This window comes from Triturus cristatus, chromosome 4_2 (assembly GCF_964204655.1).
Source record: "Triturus cristatus chromosome 4_2, aTriCri1.1, whole genome shotgun sequence".
Lineage (NCBI taxonomy): Eukaryota > Metazoa > Chordata > Amphibia > Caudata > Salamandridae > Triturus > Triturus cristatus.
Genome location: NC_140586.1, coordinates 467627389 through 467645299, shown reverse-complemented (window position 1 = coordinate 467645299; position 17911 = coordinate 467627389). Strand labels below are relative to the sequence as shown.

The following is a 17911-nucleotide window of genomic DNA, read 5'->3' as shown; positions in this document are numbered from 1 at the left end:
TTGTACATGATTATTTGGACAGGCACACCTTGTGTATTTTGTGTGCAATATTGAATTTTTGCATCCCATGTGTATTTCACCCAGACTAAGAGCTGTCAGTGCTTCCTGTGTCTCCACAGATTTGTCTCATGTAGGGGGTGGGTGGTGCGGGCATGGCCTACATGTCAAGACCTGTAATCTCCTTGCTAGGACTGGCCAGTGTGTGATGTTTGTCTGGACATACACTCAAGGTGCAGTGTGCCAGTCAGGGTGGGCATGTTATCAGTATTACCTATGCTGCATGTGCCTCTAGTTCCTGGATGCGGTCCCTGCTCATCCCTATTGCCTGCCACGCTGTGTGGTGCAGATGCAGTGCTGGATTGTCCCCAGGGCCTTGCTCCTCAGTCAAAATTCCATGTCATCTCATTTGCTATTGTGTCATGCTCTCCATAGTTTTTCTATGGCATGGTGGGTCACACAACTGTGTCTTGCAGGGCCTACATATGTACCTTGTTTTGTAGTTGTAACTCTTCCTTTGTTTCAGGCTATGCACTGTAACCTAAGTAGATTGGACTCATGTGACATATGTATACAGGTGTATGATTAATTTCTGTCTCTTCACCCTGCCCACAGCATCGTCGGGGGACACGGAGGGAGACATGGACACAGACGGCGCGGAGGGACCGAGCGCCAGTGCCAGCGGTGACATCATGCCTGGCACATCGAGTGGGACTGAGGCGGAGGAGAGTGAACCCGGAGACCTGTCGACTGGCACAACAGAGTATGAAGCTGACGGGTCCGAGGATGATCTCTCCGAGTGGGCGGTGGCTGCACCACCATCTGACAGCAGCCCTACATCTCGCACCGCCCCCTCCATTGGCATCAGCCGCCTCCCACGTGCTCGTGTCCCTTCCCAATGTGCCCGGTCACCACATGTCTCCTTCCTGCCAGGCACCGCACCCCCTGCCCCTGTCTCCACTGCTGCCGCCAATGCTGAGTCTGTGGACATCCAGCGGCAGTTGCAGATTGGTCAGACTGCGATCCTTAATGTCCTCCATGCCCACAGCCAGGTCCTCAACAACATGGAGGCATACTTGGAGGGCATTCATTCATCGCAGGCTGACCAACGCAACTTGCTGAGGTCCATAGACTCCACACTGACTGCAGCAGTGGGTCTCCTGCAGCGCTACGTCCCACCCCCTACCCCTGCCCCATCCACACTTCCCACTCCCATCCCTGTCCCACGTACACCCAGACGTCAGCATGCACCCACCACAACACACACAGGCACCACACCAGCAGGGAAGGTCCACCGCACACCTCCTGACACGCACACACAGGGTGAGGTAGGCACACCCACTGGGTCGGGGGGCAAACGTGTGACACGCAGCCAGAGTGGGAGTCCGCATTCCACCCAATCCACTCCCTCCAAATCCCCTCCCCTCAGCTCTCCTGGCCACATCTCCCCCAAAGACTCCTTCATGGCCGCTCTGTCCCTGAGCCCCACAGTGACACCACCACACAAGCGGTCAAGGAAGTCCTCGGTCAGGGTGGTTGATTCCCCCCCCCCTGTCTACACCCTCCCCCAGTGGCGCTGCGACCCATCCCTCTGACCCCCTCCCTCCTTGGGGCCTGTAGTTCCTTCGGGTGCAGGGGATTCCCTGGCAGACCTTGCTAAGGTGTGCAGCGAGATCCTGGCCTCCACCTTTGGCCCTGCCCCACCCCCTGTGGTGGAGTCCTCCATCCCTGCACCCACCACGCCTACCCTTCACCCTCCTGTCCCTGCGGTGCCTGTTACTTCCCCCCCACATGATGCCCTCACCCCTGTGGAAGACGATGGAATGTAACTGTGCAGGCAAGCTAGGGGACACGCATCCCACTGTGTCCCCCGTTCCAGCTGTGACTTCTGGACTGCCCAATGGGCTTTGTAAATATTGAACTTTCTACGAACATACAATTTTTGATATTGCTGATTAAAGCCATTTTTGTTTCCTTTGAACACTACTGCTTTTCTGATATTGCTGTTGGTGGGGCTGCTACATGATTTTGGGTGGTGATCATGTGTTGGTTGTATGGGAAATGTAGTAGTGTGCTGGTCATAGGGGGGACCCTGGGATCTGTGTGCCATCACACGGTGTTAGCTAGGTTTCTGTGTTCATGTAAGCAGTTGCTGCATGGTGAAATTGTCCAAAGGTGGATTCCTTCCTCTGTGTACCCTGCCATCTTCCCTGCAGGGTGTTCCCAATATTTAGCGCTGAGCTGTGTGTACATTAGCTGGGTGTGTGACGGACTCCTTCTACTTTGCACATGCATGCTGAGCGATGTCTCCACCTGCATCATTCGTGGCATTCTTGGTAGTCATTGTACTTGTGTATGTGGACTATTGACATGACTTCATGTGTACATGTTTTCTCTTCTGCACTATGCATGCGTATACTCCCAGCCTTGCACACATGTGGTACATGTACTGCAGGGTCTTTGTGCACCTGACTGAAATTTGTGGGCATGGTATCTGTGGCTACTCCACCCTTTGCGTTCCATGGGCACTGCTGTGCGTGATAGGCACCCACCCCTCCTGTGTCTGGGCACTGCTGGGAGTGATAGGCACCCACCCCTCCTGTCTCTGGGCACTGCTGGGAGGACTCTGCACACACCCCTCCTGTCTCTGGGCACTGCTGGGAGGACTCTGCTCACACCCCTCCTGTCTCTGGGCACTGCTGGGAGTGATAGGCACCCACCCCTCCTGTGTCTGGGCACTGCTGGGAGGACTCTGCACCCACCCCTCCTGTCTCTGGGCACTGCTGGGAGGACTCTGCACCCACCCCTCCTGTCTCTGGGCACTGCTGGGAGTGATAGGCACCCACCCCTCCTGTCTCTGGGCACTGCTGGGAGGACTCTGCACACACCCCTCCTGTGTCTGGGCACTGCTGGGAGTGATAGGCACCCACCCCTCCTGTGTCTGGGCACTGCTGGGAGTGATAGGCACCCACCCCTCCTGTGTCTGGGCACTGCTGGGAGGACTCTGCACACACCCCTCCTGTGTCTGGGCACTGCTGGGAGGACTCTGCACACACCCCTCCTGTCTCTGGGCACTGCTGGGAGTGATAGGCACCCACCCCTCCTGTCTCTGGGCACTGCTGGGAGGACTCTGCACACACCCCTCCTGTCTCTGGGCACTGCTGGGAGTGATAGGCACCCACCCCTCCTGTCTCTGGGCACTGCTGGGAGGACTCTGCACACACCCCTCCTGTCTCTGGGCACTGCTGGGAGTGATAGGCACCCACCCCTCTTGTCTCTGGGCACTGCTGGGAGTGATAGGCACCCACCCCTCCTGTCTCTGAGCACTGCTGGGAGGACTCTGCACACACCCCTCCTATTTAACAATATGTACGCTTTGTCCATACACGTGTGTGGGTTCGCTCCATGGGGGTACGGGTCGTACTTACACTATTGGGGTGTGGGGTACGCTCCTTGCATACACGGGTGGGGGTACGTGTCGTACTTACACTGTTGGGGTGGGGGGTACGCTCCATGCATACGCGGGTGAGGGTATGGGTCGTACATACACGGTTGGGGTGGGGGGTACGCTCCTTGCATACGCGGGTGGGGGTACGTGTCGTACTTACACTGTTGGCATGGGGGGTACGCTCCATGCATACGCGGGTGAGGGTACGGGTCATACATACACGGTTGGGGTGGGGGTATGCTCCTTGCATACGCGGGTGGGGGTACGTGTCGTACTTACACTGTTGGGGTGGGGGTACGCTCCATGCATACGCGGGTGAGGGTACGGGTCGTACATACACGGTTGGGGTGGGGGGTACGCTCCTTGCATACGCGGGTGGGGGTACGTGTCGTACTTACACTGTTGGCATGGGGGTACGCTCCATGCATACGCGGTTGAGGGTACGGGTCGTACATACACGGTTGGGGTGGGGGGTACGCTCCTTGCATACGCGTGTGGGGGTACGTGTCGTACTTACACTGTTGGCATGGGGGGTACGCTCCTTGCATAGGCGGGTGGGGGTACGTGTCGTACTTACACTGTTGGGGTGGGGGGTACGCTCCATGCATACGCGGGTGGGGGTATGTGTCGTACTTACACTGTTGGCATGGGGGGTACGCTCCTTGCATACGCGGGTGGGGGTACGTGTCGTACTTACACTGTTAGGGTGGGGGGTACGCTCCATGCATATGCGGGTGAGGGTACGGGTCGTACATACACGGTTGGGGTGGGGGGTACGCTCCTTGCATACGTGGGTGGGGGTACGTGTCGTACTTACACTGTTGGGGTGGGGGGTACGCTCCTTGCATACGCGGGTGGGGGTACGTGTTGTACTTACACTGTTGGCATGGGGGGTACGCTCCTTGCATAGGTGGGTGGGGGTACGTGTCGTATTTACACTGTTGGGGTGGGGGGTACGCTCCAAGCATACGCGGGTGGGGTACGTGTCGTACTTACACTGTTGGCATGGGGGTACGCTCCTTGCATACGCGGGTGGGGGTACGTGTCGTACTTACACTGTTGGGGTGGGGGGTACGCTCCATGCATACGCGGGTGAGGGTACGGGTCATACTTACACTGTTGGGGTGGGGGGTACGCTCCATGCATACGGGGTGGGGGTACGGTCCGTACATATCCATCCCCACGCTATGTGATGCTTGTGCGGCCCGTACCCAGGCCTTTGCCACATGGGTACGAGCCGTCCCGCCATTGTTGGGGTGACGTAGGTGTGGGCGTGGTATGACTCGTACCCACGCTCTTAAGGCGTGGGTACGGGACGTACCTGTCTGGTTGTGTTGCCGGTTCGCGTCATCAAGAACTTCCGTTGTGGCGGTCGCTGGCTTAGCTGGACACACCCCCACCCCCTCGTAGTGACCAGAGCCTGAGGGTCAGGTATGTGCAGGGCATGTGTGCTGTGTGACTATGGTGGTGGTTTTGTGGCCTGCCCTGGACCTGCCACCCCCCCCCTTTCCCCCCTCCCTTTGTTGTTCTGACCTTCTGCGGCGTCTGCGTCGTGACCTGTAGAGGAGGTCGACTGCTATGAGGGCCGGGATGACACGTATGTTCGGGTCCATGTCTGTCCGTCGCGTACGGGTACTCCTTGTTCGCGTCGTCCTGTGTGTCCGTCGCGTACTGGTACTCCTTGTTCGCGTCGTCCTGATTTCCCGGCAGTTTTTGGCAGCCGGAAAATATTCACCGTGCGGGATGACGTCGGTGCGAATCGTAATTCCTGGTTCGTGAATGGCAGGCTGCGTGCGTCCCGACGTCAGGTCGGCGCTTTCCCGGATCGCATTTGTATGTTTATTTTAGTCGGTCGGTGTTTTGTACGATTCGTACGGAAATGGTGTTTCCGTGCGAATCGTAATTCCATGTTGGTATATTTTGACGACCGGGTACGCGTCGGACGGAGAATATGCTCCGTCCGACGGTTCGTACCCGGTTTTTACCGGATCGTGATCGGCACCATACTGTGTTGCCACCGGGACAGTCTACTGCTGGGCACATCCTACCCAGGTTCTGGTGTACACTGACAGATGCGCGGTCCTGCATGCTCCCTGTCGAGGTGTGCTGACAGCATCTTCATTGTTCTAGCAAGACCAGTGGTCTTTTTCTAGAACGATCTCATTCCTCCAGAAATTAGCATGGCCACGTGTGTATGCCCAAACTACTGAGCAGTTGTAATCTGTATGTGTTCCAGTTGTTTGAAGATCTAACTTTTTGCAGGATGGCAGGCTCTCACCCCCACTTTCTGAATGACTTTTGTGTGGTCTCTCAGACCCACCCAGATCATATCTTCTTTCTATGGATGTATGCTCTCTACGCCAGTTAAATGTAATTTACGCCATCGTAATCTCAAATTATTGTTACACGAAATGCCAGAGAATATTCCATTACACCACACTGTATATTTGAGACTCCGTTCAGGTAAAAATCCTATTGCAGGAGTATGGGAAGAATGTGAAAGAGATGTACACCAGCAGGTGTTGTTGAGGTCATGTGCAAGTTTGCAGTAGTTTCAGAGGACATGAGTTTTTGTGCAAAAATGGACACGAGGACTCATTAAAAATTGTGCAAAATACAAAAAGTTGTCAATGTACGTAAAAACTCATAGATGTTTAATTTTTGGTCATTTCACTTAATTTCTGCAAAGGAAATTACCCAAATTTTGCTTATGCTTAAATTGCTTTCCCCTGCCCATTTTCGATATTAGCACATATTGTGGGTGTGGAGAGATTTCAAAAGATGTGTTGAAAATGTCCCTCCAGCGGTTCAAATGAGATAACTGTACTTTAGCTATCTTATTCATATTTTTATAGGCGCTGCACAAGGGGACAATAGTGTTGGTCTTTGATAAGGCGTAGTTGAGGACACTAAAATCCAAATTAGTTATGAAGAATTGGAATTGATTGTTGGCTAGCTGCAGGTAAATCTATGGAATGTATCACAAACTGATTTCTTCTGCCACAATAACGTCCTTAAAAATAATGCCCTAACATTAGGCAGTTCCAGCAGACATTCAGCATGCTGTGCTGCACAAAGCAAATGAAATAAGGTGTACTGTTAAAGTTTTGCATAGATCACATAAATAGCATCTCATGAAGTTGTAAAGTTAATCTCCTGCCTCTGTGGGCAAAATATTTGCTAGATATTTTTATCCCCAAATCTTTTTTTACTTGCTTATTCCCCACAAAAATATATTCTGAATTCTCTAACCCACTTTGTTCTTTTTAAATTTGACACATTTAGAATCATAATCAACTTTTTTCGGGTGGAATTTCGCTCATAAAAGTAGCTTAAAAGCAACAATTAAGATATGACATAAAAACAGTTAATACAATATAACATGACACTTAAAAACAGCAACATAAAATGAGAAAGAGTTAGCAGCATGATTATGAGGGCATAGTGCAGCGGGCACTCACAGCAAAATTTAAAAAAAAGAACCAACATACAGGGTTGCTTCTTTATCTAATAATTGTGGATTGACTGTAATAAAAAAGTAAAATTTGCCCTGCAGTGCCTGATGTTATAATATTTCTTTTTTTTAAATGGATTGTGTCTTGTGTACCTTCCATAGTACTTGCAAAAATGACATAAAGTGCTTCATTGATTGACTTGCTTTCCCATCACACTGACACGGGGTACCATGCAGATTATTCATAAAACCAAGAGGGGCGCACAACAAATACCTAACGTTGTCTGCTCTTGGGAGAAACAATAATGAAAAGTAGGGCAGTTCAGTGTAACCAAAGACTGGTCTGCCGCAATCTGCATCCTCCGTGCCATGCTGCTTATGCGCCATGCTCTCTCACAATTTTAAAGTGCAATTATTGCAGGTATCTGGCTCCACAAAGGCACTCTGCAAACCAATTTTACCTATCTCAGATTTGACATACACCAACCAGGGAATTCGATGGCCGTTATCGCAAGAGAGGCCGTCTAATATGATATCTCTAGGTAAAGCCACCTCCACATTACTCCAGAATGCCAGCCATAATAGGGTTGGCTGGGCTCTAACACGATCACTTAGATAATGCAAACCCAGCTCCAAAAGACAAATAAAAGAAGAGCTTGAGATGGGAACTGACAGGAGCTTCCTGCAGGACCTGTTTTATTCACGCTGTAAGGGCTTGCAGTTTACAATGCCCCATACGTCAGCTCCATATGTTGCAATAAAAGTGCATTGTGATTATTATATGACTGCAAGAAAGGAGCCAATAGTCCACCCCGAGGTTGTGGAAGAATAAAAAGGGAGCCAATTGCCCTTGATAGCTGTGTTCTGCTGTGTACAATGTTAGGAGTCTATGACCCCTTGGCTGAAAAGTTTACTCCCAAATACTGAAAACTGCTTGGCTGCACCAACCTACAGATTTGAGAGCTGACTGCACCTTGGGCCACATGCCGTGATGCGTGATTTAGAAAAATTGGTAAGCAGGTACCCAGCAGCAATAAACTCCACAAAAGCAAGCTCTAGTAGACGAAGTGCTTTTAAAAGTGTGTGCCATAAGCACTGTGGCATACACATATAAAAGTGTGGTTAATAATCTGACCTTAATTTTCGGTGCATCATGAGTGTTTTGAGTTTTAAAAAAAAGGAGGGAGCTCATTGATATATAAAATAAACAAAAGAAGGGTCAACATACACCCTTGTCTCACACCCCGGTAAAACTCTATCTCATTAGATACCTTGCCCTTGTTGCTAATTCTGACCCTGGCTCTCATATCTATGTGCAAACATCCAAGAAAGTGCACAAGTGCTAAATCCAGCCCTCACGATAAGAGCATTTGCCATAGCTTGGGGGCGACTAAGACAGTCAAATGCTGCCATCAGGTCCATAAGAGCCAAGTAAAGAGGCTTGTGCTTGGCAACAATGTATTTACCAAGCATCCAGTTGAAATTCGAACATCGCTAATTTTATTTCTAAACCCATTTTGACATGGATATAGGACCCACTCTTTGATTCTATTACAAATGACTCACCCTAGTATGTTGACTGTAGTGTCAATTAACGAAATGGGCCTGTAACAAATTTATTATGATTGGAAAAGTAAAAAAGAATTCTAAGTCTTCCTCACCCTAAATGTGCAAATAAATGACATCAGTTTGTATACAATTCATATGAGTTTGTAGTACATCTTTGTAATGTGTATTATTTGAGAACATAAAGGAAAGATTAATTCTTCCAGGGGGCTAGCATGTATTGTTTTTTTTAGGTTTTCTTTTGCTAGCACTTGAAAGAAAGAACTCAAAACCCCATGGTTCCAGCAGCCTCCATCACAAAAACAACTGCTAACATAGTTCACACATCAAAAAAGTGGAGTTTGCTTAAGGGCAAATACCTACCTGCCAGCAAAAAGTTTCTCAAACTGAGATCTTATTCAGTCCATTCTTTTTCAAAGATAGCAAAATATACAGACAAGCATACACACAAAAAAGAAATATTTATTAAAAATGTAATGTCATGAATGTTCGTTGATAGCACCTTGATGCACTGAAATGATTAAGTTATGCTAGGAAGAGCAGTTGCAGCTTGTTTAGTAAGAGACACTTGGATTGAGCAGTATGGTGTGTAATTGTTACTTAAAATAATATAGATTTTCAGGTCATCCTTTCATAATACACCAACACAGATATACTGTAAAATATGCCACATCTTTCACTTGTAATTCCTAGAATAATACTCATGACCTCAGAACGTTGAACTATTGCAATCACTACTTCTAGGTTCCTCCCAGTAGATCTTTGAATCGCCTGGAAAAACAAACAAAGTTGCCCCTGATCCTGTTTAATTTTCAGAGAAACCTGTTAACCTCCTGTTAGTAATGGGGGTCTATAGTTGGCAAGGGTGTGCACCTTTGTCCATGTAGGGACCCTTCCTTCTAGGCAGGAAATGGAGTTACACTCCTAAAAAAAACCCTGCTCACCCCCTCGGTAGCTTGGCATGAGCAGTCAGGCTTATCTTAGAGGCACTGTGTAAAGCATTTGCACATAACCAACAGTAACACCGTGAAAGCACTACAAAAGGACACCACACCAGCTTGGAAAATATCCAATATTTTTTATATACTTAAGAAAATACCAAAAATGATTTAAAAAAATCCACAATACAGTATTTAGAAATCTTCAGTCATCAAAATAGACTTGAACTATCGTTCCTTCAAGTCGATAGCTCTGTCTGGGGCTATCACAGTGTCGAGAACAACAAATCCACACAGCTCTGGCTGAATACAGTGTCGCGGGCAAGCTACAGGGTCGGGAAGACCAGCAAAACAGTACCTTCAGAAATGCAGGGCGTCGGTGACATCTCGATAAGCCCCGAAAGGCCGGCGTCCAGATGCCTCAGTTCCGGAGGTCGGTGAGGGAGTCATTGGGCCCATGAAGTCACACGGGTTGCAGATCGAACTCTTCACGGTTGAAGTCAGGAGGGCCGGCGGGCGTCGGGGCTGCGGTGCCAAGTGCAGTGGTGCGGTGCCCTCAGGTCATGGTGCAGGCAGCGTCTCGGTGACTGTCTTCCAGCGGCGCCGGTGAGACCAGGGCAGTAGCGCAAAGTGATGCGGTGCTCGTCACAGTGCTGGCAGACCATGGTGCAAGCAGCATCGCCGTCTTTGCTGAAGCGCTGTCGTCGGCTGATGAACTGGAGTCAATGGCGCTGGCATCGGTAGGCCAAGGCTGCGGTGCGGGCTGAGGAAGGTGCATTGTTTAACTTATGAGTGGTGCTCTCGAACCACGGTGCAAGTAGCGGTGTTGATGTCGGCGTGGAGCTGCGTCATCGGATATCGCAAGGTGACGGTGTGAAGCGAGGCGGTGCGGAGATCGGTACCCATAGGTCACGGTGGAAGCAGCGGCTCAGTGGTGGCGTCAGATGGTCGATGAGACCAGGGTTGCGGTTCAGTGTTGCGGCGGTGCTCTCTGGAGTGAGCAGCGGCGTCGTAGACGGTATCGGGTTGCTTTTTCTTCTGTTGCAGCACAAAACACACAGTCCCCAGTGCTGAGGGCAGAAGAACTTGAAGTCTTTGCTGTTCCTGAGACTTCTGGAACAGGGCGCAAGCTCTACTTCAAGCCTTTGGAGAAACTCACAAAAAGGAAGTTGCAGAGGGTTCAGTCCAGTCCTTTCACTGCCCAAGACAGAAGCAGCCAAAGCAGGTCAAGACAGCAAAGCACACAGCAAAGTGGTAGTCACAGCTTCTCCAGCTCTTCTTCTTGGCAGTTTTCTTGGTTCCAAAAGAGTTCTAAAGTTTAGGGGTTTGGGCCCCACATTTCTCATGGTCCAAAATCCTTTGTTCTCTGGGGGCAGAGAGTGTCTGTGCCCAGCCAAAACCAGTCTTGTCCTGGTGCAGCTTCCTGGCAGAAGGTGGAGACAGCATTGTCATAGGTAGACCAGGCCCATTCAGGTGAAAGGAAAGCTCCTCCTCCTCTAAGTGCAGCCCAGGTCTATTCAGCCCTTCCCTGACCCATCTCGACTCTCTGGAGCCACTGCTCCTCCCCAGCCCCTGGCATCCCAAAGCCAGACAGTCAATCCACAAACCCAGCAGAGGCACACTGGATGGCTGAGCAAGAAAATACCTACTCTCTAGAAGTGGTATTTCCAAACACAGAATGTAAAAATCACCTTCACTAAAAGATGCATCTTTAGATTCTGAATCCAGGCAAATTGAACTTTATTTTCCTACCTTGTTTCTAGGGGTAGTTATGCTTATAAAATGTTATAAACAAACTCCCTATTCTGTCCTATGCGAACAGGTAGCCTTGCAATAGTGAAAAATTGAAATTGGCAGTTGATCACTATCAGGACATGCCACACACACCAGGGCATGTCCGACCTTTCACATACACTGCCCCCTGCCCACAAAGTGTACCTTGGGCCTACCTTAGGGATGACTAATATGTAAGAAAAGGGCAGGGCCTGGCAAGTGAGTGTACTTGCCAAAACAACATAGCAGTACTAAACTGATGAAGGACATTTGGCATTGTCACCACTAAAAGGGCCCTAAGAGACCAAGAGTAGTTCCCTTGCTTATATAAGCGAGTTGAGAAGAGTGCCATCTGTGCAACTGCCTTTCCCTTAAAGTGACACAGCATCTATTAACCATGTCTGACCTTCCTGCACATGCCTGGGAGAGAACTGTAGATCATTTCTTTGGGCCCTTAGAAAATGGACATCTTCTCATGGTTGTTATTGAAGAGTATTCACACTTTTCTTTAGTAGAGGAATTATCATCAACAACTCATGACAAGGTCATTGAGTGGCTGGACAACAACTTTTCTGAGCGGGGTATCTCGCCATTCACAAATCTGACAATGGTCTGCCGCTCAATAGCAAAGAATTCAAGGATTTTCTAATCAAACGCAATGTCATGCATCAACAAAAAAGCAGGCCCCTGTGGCCCCCAAACAAACGTGCTGTACAACGATTCATGGGTACCCTCAAAAGGGTAATTCAACGAGCATGGATGGAGTGGATTGATCCAATCCAGACTCTATGTCAAGCCCTCCTTGCTTGTCGTTCAACTCCTCACTAAACAACTGGTGACAGTTCTGCCGCCTTCCTATTTGAAAGAGCCTTAAGAACTAAACTACCACAGTTGATATTAGACCGACCTCTGAATGCTGACTGCTGTGTCATGGACACTGCTCAAAATGAAGACTTATACTGATTGGCCTTGGCGAGCTCAGGAAACAGTCTTTGATGAAGGTGACTGGGTCCTGGTCAAGTGGAAACGAAAGCGGGAAACAGAGTCTCCTTTTGCTGTCGATCCTCTGGAGGTTGGGACGTGCAAAGGACACATGGTAACAGTGCATTATCCCAGAAAATCGATCACAAGGGACTCGTCACACTTTAAACACCTACCTCGATGTTTGCCAGCTCCTACAATCATGAATAAGGTGACCCTGCCTGACAACCCAGATTGAGCATTAGAACCTGTGCCATCGGTGCACAATGAAAGTGAATCTCTTCTACCTTCTACCACTCGATCTGGTCGACAAGTGTGAGTGCCTTGATAACTTATTGAAGAAATATAATGTTACTGTTTACACCTTTTTATTTAACAAAGGGAGAGATGAACTGTCCTGAGATTGTGTGCGCAAGGACCTTTGCGACTCTGGGAGGACCCAACAGAAGACTTACGTAACTGGCTGGGGGTGTTAGGGTGTGGTCATTAATGGTTATGACATAATGAAAAGACAGTATGTGTGTTGGACACTGAAGAATAAGGACGTCTTTTTCAGAGCTCCATGTGTGATGTGTTCATTTGCATGCTGCCAGGCTGGGGAGGATGCTACAGAGACTTCCATTTGGGGTCACCAGAACTCATGTTTTCGAACCTGCACTTATTTTCTCATCTGATATGCCTGAGAGCAAGAGAGGAAAACATCAGTGGAAAATGAAGGAGGAAGAAAAAGACAGGAGAACTGTCTCAAAAGAAGAAAGCAGGAAGAGTGAGATAAAGGGGCAAGAAATGTTGGGAAGTCGATTAGAGAGGCACAGAATGGATTGAAGTCTGCACAATCTTGGTTATCAGTGCCCTGACATTTTATTGTGCCAGCCTTAACTTCTGAGCCAAGCTTTTGGCACCAGCATTTATTAGTTAGTTTACAAGTTAAGCACTGCCCCCTTCAAACATCAGTGAGACTGACTCACTATGGGTCCCATGACAGAATCTTACCTAAAAGGTACGAAAACAGTAAAAACATCTCCATTTAAAATGTGCCTTTTTCTGTAACTAGGTATAACTACTCTGCTTGCAAACTTAACAGCGCCTTTAGCTCTCCATGGCAACATGTGCCACCTTGTGATTCAGGTACCGGTTCATTGTTACATGGAAAAAAACATCCAGTGAATGATGCCACAATGCAGCTCAAAACCCTAGCTGACAGCATCAAACAAAACATCATTCTAGAACCCTTATTGTTGGTGATTGTTAGAGAAGCAGGGCTGAGTAAAGAGAATTGTTTGTTTTCTACACTTTATGGATCCTTTAAGGGTGCTGCAAAGAGCTGCCTTATGGCACAACCACAAATATCCATAAGAAGGCTCCAGATTGCAATAGATATCTTTAAATCTGGCCTCGCTGCTAAACATAGTCAGATTTACAAAGACTTTGCATAAGGATTCTGTTACTTTTTTAGTACTGGCCCGACGGGAAGTCTACTGGTGGTGTTTACAAACCAATGCAAATTGTGATTACCTTGGATTGTGAACAAAAAATATGTGTTGCCTTGCATTAATTTGCATCATACATTGTTCTATTAGTGCTGCATGGTCATTCCCATGCAACCACCCAGGGGTTACGATGCAAATCCCTATCTACAAAGAAATGTAGACAGGGATTGGGGTCAAAATTCTCTACATTTCTGAGGCAGGCATAACACGGAGAAATCTTTTCATTTCTCCTCAGTTTTCACACTTTCTCCAGCATGCATACAAAGAGGGAAAATGCCTTAAAGCATAGCTTTTGTGCAGGAAGGGGTCCCTTGCTGCACGCAAACTATTTGGACCACAATGGAGACATCCTTGCACTATGCTGCAAGGGGGCCAGTGTTAGCACATGACTGCAAAAGGAGTACCAGTGTGTGAATAGAGCAAAAAATTGTCACTTATTAGTAGATATGTTGCCGATCTGCTGTCTCTCTTTTATGCAATGCAGCACAGCAACTTTACTTGCTGGAATGCGTTGCATGAACTCAGCAAATATGGCCCCATTTTATCATGCAACGAGCTGTATAGTTCCTTTTCGCTCCTGGTGCCTCATTACCGCTATGTGTTTATCCTTGAATTAAAATCATCAACCTGAATATATGTCTATTAGAAGACTCCTAAAAATCTGTTTTCCATTACTGGAGACGCGCACACCCCATTGTAGTACTATAGTGCCTAATGTGAGCCAGTGGTTCCCGGCGGAGCCCACTGTCACTCATTTGGGGACCAGCTTTTTTTTTTCTTTCAGATTTTGACCCAGAGCAAAAGAGAAAAATACAGACGGAAGAAAGGAGAAGGAAAAGAAAGATGGAAAATCAGTGGCACAGGAGAAAGTAAGGATGAAAAAGAACCTCTTAGAATGAAATAAAGGGACAGGGAGTCTAAGGTGGAAGAGGAAAGTGACACGGGGTGGAATCTAGACTACACAGCATTGGTATGTGGCAATCCCGACATTCCTCAGCACCGGCTGTGGGCTTCGAAGAAAAACTTTAGGTGCCGGCACTTATTATTGAACAAATTAAATGCTGCATTTTCCAATCAAATTTGCCCCATCTGGTCATTGTAAATTGCATACGGGATAATTCCCTGGATTATCTTTTCAAATCCATACATTAAGCAACGCTTGAGAGTTCCCCAGAAAGTAACAAATAGGAATGGCCTACCTGGCTGACATGATCTCGCTTTCTTGGCGGCAAGGGTCAATATCTATTTTGAAGTTCTTCTCCTTTATGTCCACTGCAGCAGCAATATTTACAGGTACTATGGCGTGAACTTTGGCCTGCAATTCCATGCCTGCTTGGATCAGATGTGTGTTCAGGCCAATGAACACCATCAAATCTTTGGCTATACTGGGAATTGAAAAAAAAGTGTTGATGTCACTTCCACCACAGTGCCACTGCTCAGATATCTCAGCTCTCTGTGTATACTCTTCTTCTATCCGTGTAAAGGTTTATTAGTAGCAATTATGCCTAAAATACTCACCTAAGACTCATCTTTGAATGGAGTTTAACATGGGAGTCCAGTAACTGGGAGAGGCTAAAATCTGAAGATGGAGATGGCACAATCTGGGCTCGTGCTGTTGCCAATAAGAAAAAAAAAAGAAATATCGTGTGCATATAGATAATTAATACATTTTTGATTGTTTTTACTCCTAAAATAGTAATAATTTAATAGCCTAACACACGTGGGGACGTGTCATTTCAATAAACTGCCACCATAATTTAAACCAATTATATATTTTCCATCAATAATAAATGCCAATGAAAAGTCTATAAAATGATTGCCCGTTTTAGAGTTTGGCATGCAGAGTACCCTATCACAATTGTGGCGTAGGACCCTGTCCTCCGAAATGATGGTGCTCCCACTCTGTTTAGAGTTGGGCGGACTGTCATGTTTCTAATGGCAGCACTCCACTGACTCTGCTGTTGGAAACCCTTATACCGACAGCCCAATGGAGTTGGGGCTTTCAATGCTGGCACATTTGGCCATCTGCCCTTTTGAGAGTGGACGGTCTGATGTACTTTTTTCTGATCAAGATTACTAGGCAAAGTCCCCAACTTTGGGAGTTTGTTTTTATTGTTATTGGAAAACAAAAAAGTTTGATGAGCAGCTGCCTGAAACATGGCAGCCGCTTGACACACTTTCTGTGCTTTCAAGGCAGGTGCTGCCATGGCAATGACCCCACCAAAGGCACAGAGATCTTTTCAAAGCCAGAAAAGATCTAAAAATATGGAGAAGTGTAGTCCAACCAGAGTGGCAGAGAAAATGGACCACCTGTCACTATCACAATGAGGCTGTCACTGCTTAAGTCTCATTATATCATAACAATTCTCATCCAAAGATTATAGAAATGTTTACGGACCAGTTGGTCTTCTGTCTCTTGGGTTGAAATGTTGTTACCAGTTTTTTGAGATGGCACAATGGGGTCATATTATAAGGTTACTCATTATGTGTCCCTACATATATATTTACAGGCACAGGGAATCTTACCATTTATTGCAGCATTGGTCACAGAAGCATAATAAATGCTTTCTTCTATAGGAAGCCCAATGCAGGTAGGAACGATGTAGCGAACTTCAGTAGACAGCAGCGCTTTGGTCCAGTGCACATCAAGGCTCTCTTGAAGGCTTCTCAAGAGGTCACTGAGTCTGGGGAATTTTTTTTCAGTTTGGTAAAACACCTGCAACAAAGCATATACTTCAATAGGCAATATAGCATTCCAAATTGAGCCAAGTGTAAGGTAGTAAAAATCAGTTGCGATATGTTAATTTTAAACGATAAAGGAGACAACAATTTATAACAAAATTGTTAATGACTGTATAATTCATCAAATTAAAACTTTGAGGCTGCTAAGAAAATATCCTTTAGTTTACCAGTATCTAATCCTACACTGAACTTTATACTACTAGTAGTGGTCTTTTTAAATTTTTTTTATCTATAATCGGGTAACATTTAAACACCAAGGCCCAGATTTATCAAGCTTTCACGCAACATAAAGCAGCAAGCCACTTTATATGGTGCATTTCCTTGCTGGTGTACTTTTGGCTGCCTAGTGCAAATGCAGACACTTTTTTGTCATGGTGCAAGGCTCACTGCGTTGCAGGAAGAATAATTTTTGGGCAGGAAGGCACACCTTCATGCACAAAAACAACCCTCTGAGGCTTTTTCCTCTTTATTTGTGTGCTGCAGAATGCAGCACACGTAGAAAGAAGTAAAAACAAGAAGAAAAAAATATATTTCTCCTCGTAATGCCTCGCCTGGTAAGATGTAGCAGTCTGACGCATTCCCAGGTCTACCACTCATGGAAAATCTGGAAATGCACCAAACTCCATGGGTCTATGAGTGGGACCACCTATGCTCCATCCATAGAACGCATTCCTAAATCAAAGGCAACTCAGTAACAAGGCATCAACTTGCGCTTCGTTGTTTTACTCCAGAAATACCAAGCACCGCAAAGTCACACAAGGTGGCCATGTGTTGCTTGGTACATCTGACTTTAATGCTTCGTGATCTTATGTGGCGCAAGGGCAATACAACACTATGATAAATCTAGTCCCAGCTTTCTCACTTGTCTCTTTCTCTTTCACACACTAGGTCCATCAAGTGGTACGAATGTGAAGTTGGGTTTTGCACAGGCTTGAAAATCCCTCTTTTCAAATGCAGAAAATAAATAGGTGTTGTTAACTTTTTAGATTCTGGTAAAGACGAACGAGAAGCTTGGTTGTTCAAAAATGTTTTGGCAGGTACACATAGATGCTTCCTTCACCAGCTCCGCAGTATCAAACCTCCAGGTCCAATAAACAGGCTACATCCCAATAAAGCTAAATTTCAGATAATACACAAAAATACAACAACAAATTATGCAACAAAAAGGCTCACATACTGAAGTATTTATTTCATTCACAATTGAATATAGAACATGCTATCAAATTTTAAATTCTGCTTCTTTATTTATATATACGTTATTCATTTTCATTTTTCTTAATTATGCAAATAGTTGCGGTTCCCTGACTAGACTTCGCGGATCCCCAGAGGTCCCCCGACCACAGGTTAAGAATCAGTGATGTATGGCTTACCTCGACTGCACGCTTAATGCTGTCCTTGTCAAGCTTAGCAAAGAAGATCTCTTGTCCAAACAACTTCAGGTAGGCAGATGCCAGCGGTTCATGGGTAGGCAAAGCTTTCCACTCAGATAGCTGCAGGGAAATATAATGTTAAGTACCCGATT

General features: G+C 47.0%; 1 protein-coding gene across 4 annotated transcripts in view; it reads right to left on the bottom strand.

Annotated features, from left to right (window-relative positions):
* Positions 1 to 17911, bottom strand: part of LOC146834561 (vitellogenin-1-like) — a 977187-nt gene that overhangs the window by 590151 nt on the left and 369125 nt on the right. For all 4 annotated transcript variants that reach the window (XM_085601961.1, XM_085601964.1, XM_085601963.1 and 1 more), the window contains 4 exons: positions 17760 to 17879; positions 16174 to 16363; positions 15166 to 15259; positions 14847 to 15032 (listed from right to left, as the gene is read on the bottom strand). In XM_085601961.1, coding sequence (XP_085458087.1) covers positions 14847 to 15032; positions 15166 to 15259; positions 16174 to 16363; positions 17760 to 17879 — 590 coding nt within the window. The remainder of the gene's footprint in view (positions 1 to 14846; positions 15033 to 15165; positions 15260 to 16173; positions 16364 to 17759; positions 17880 to 17911) is intronic.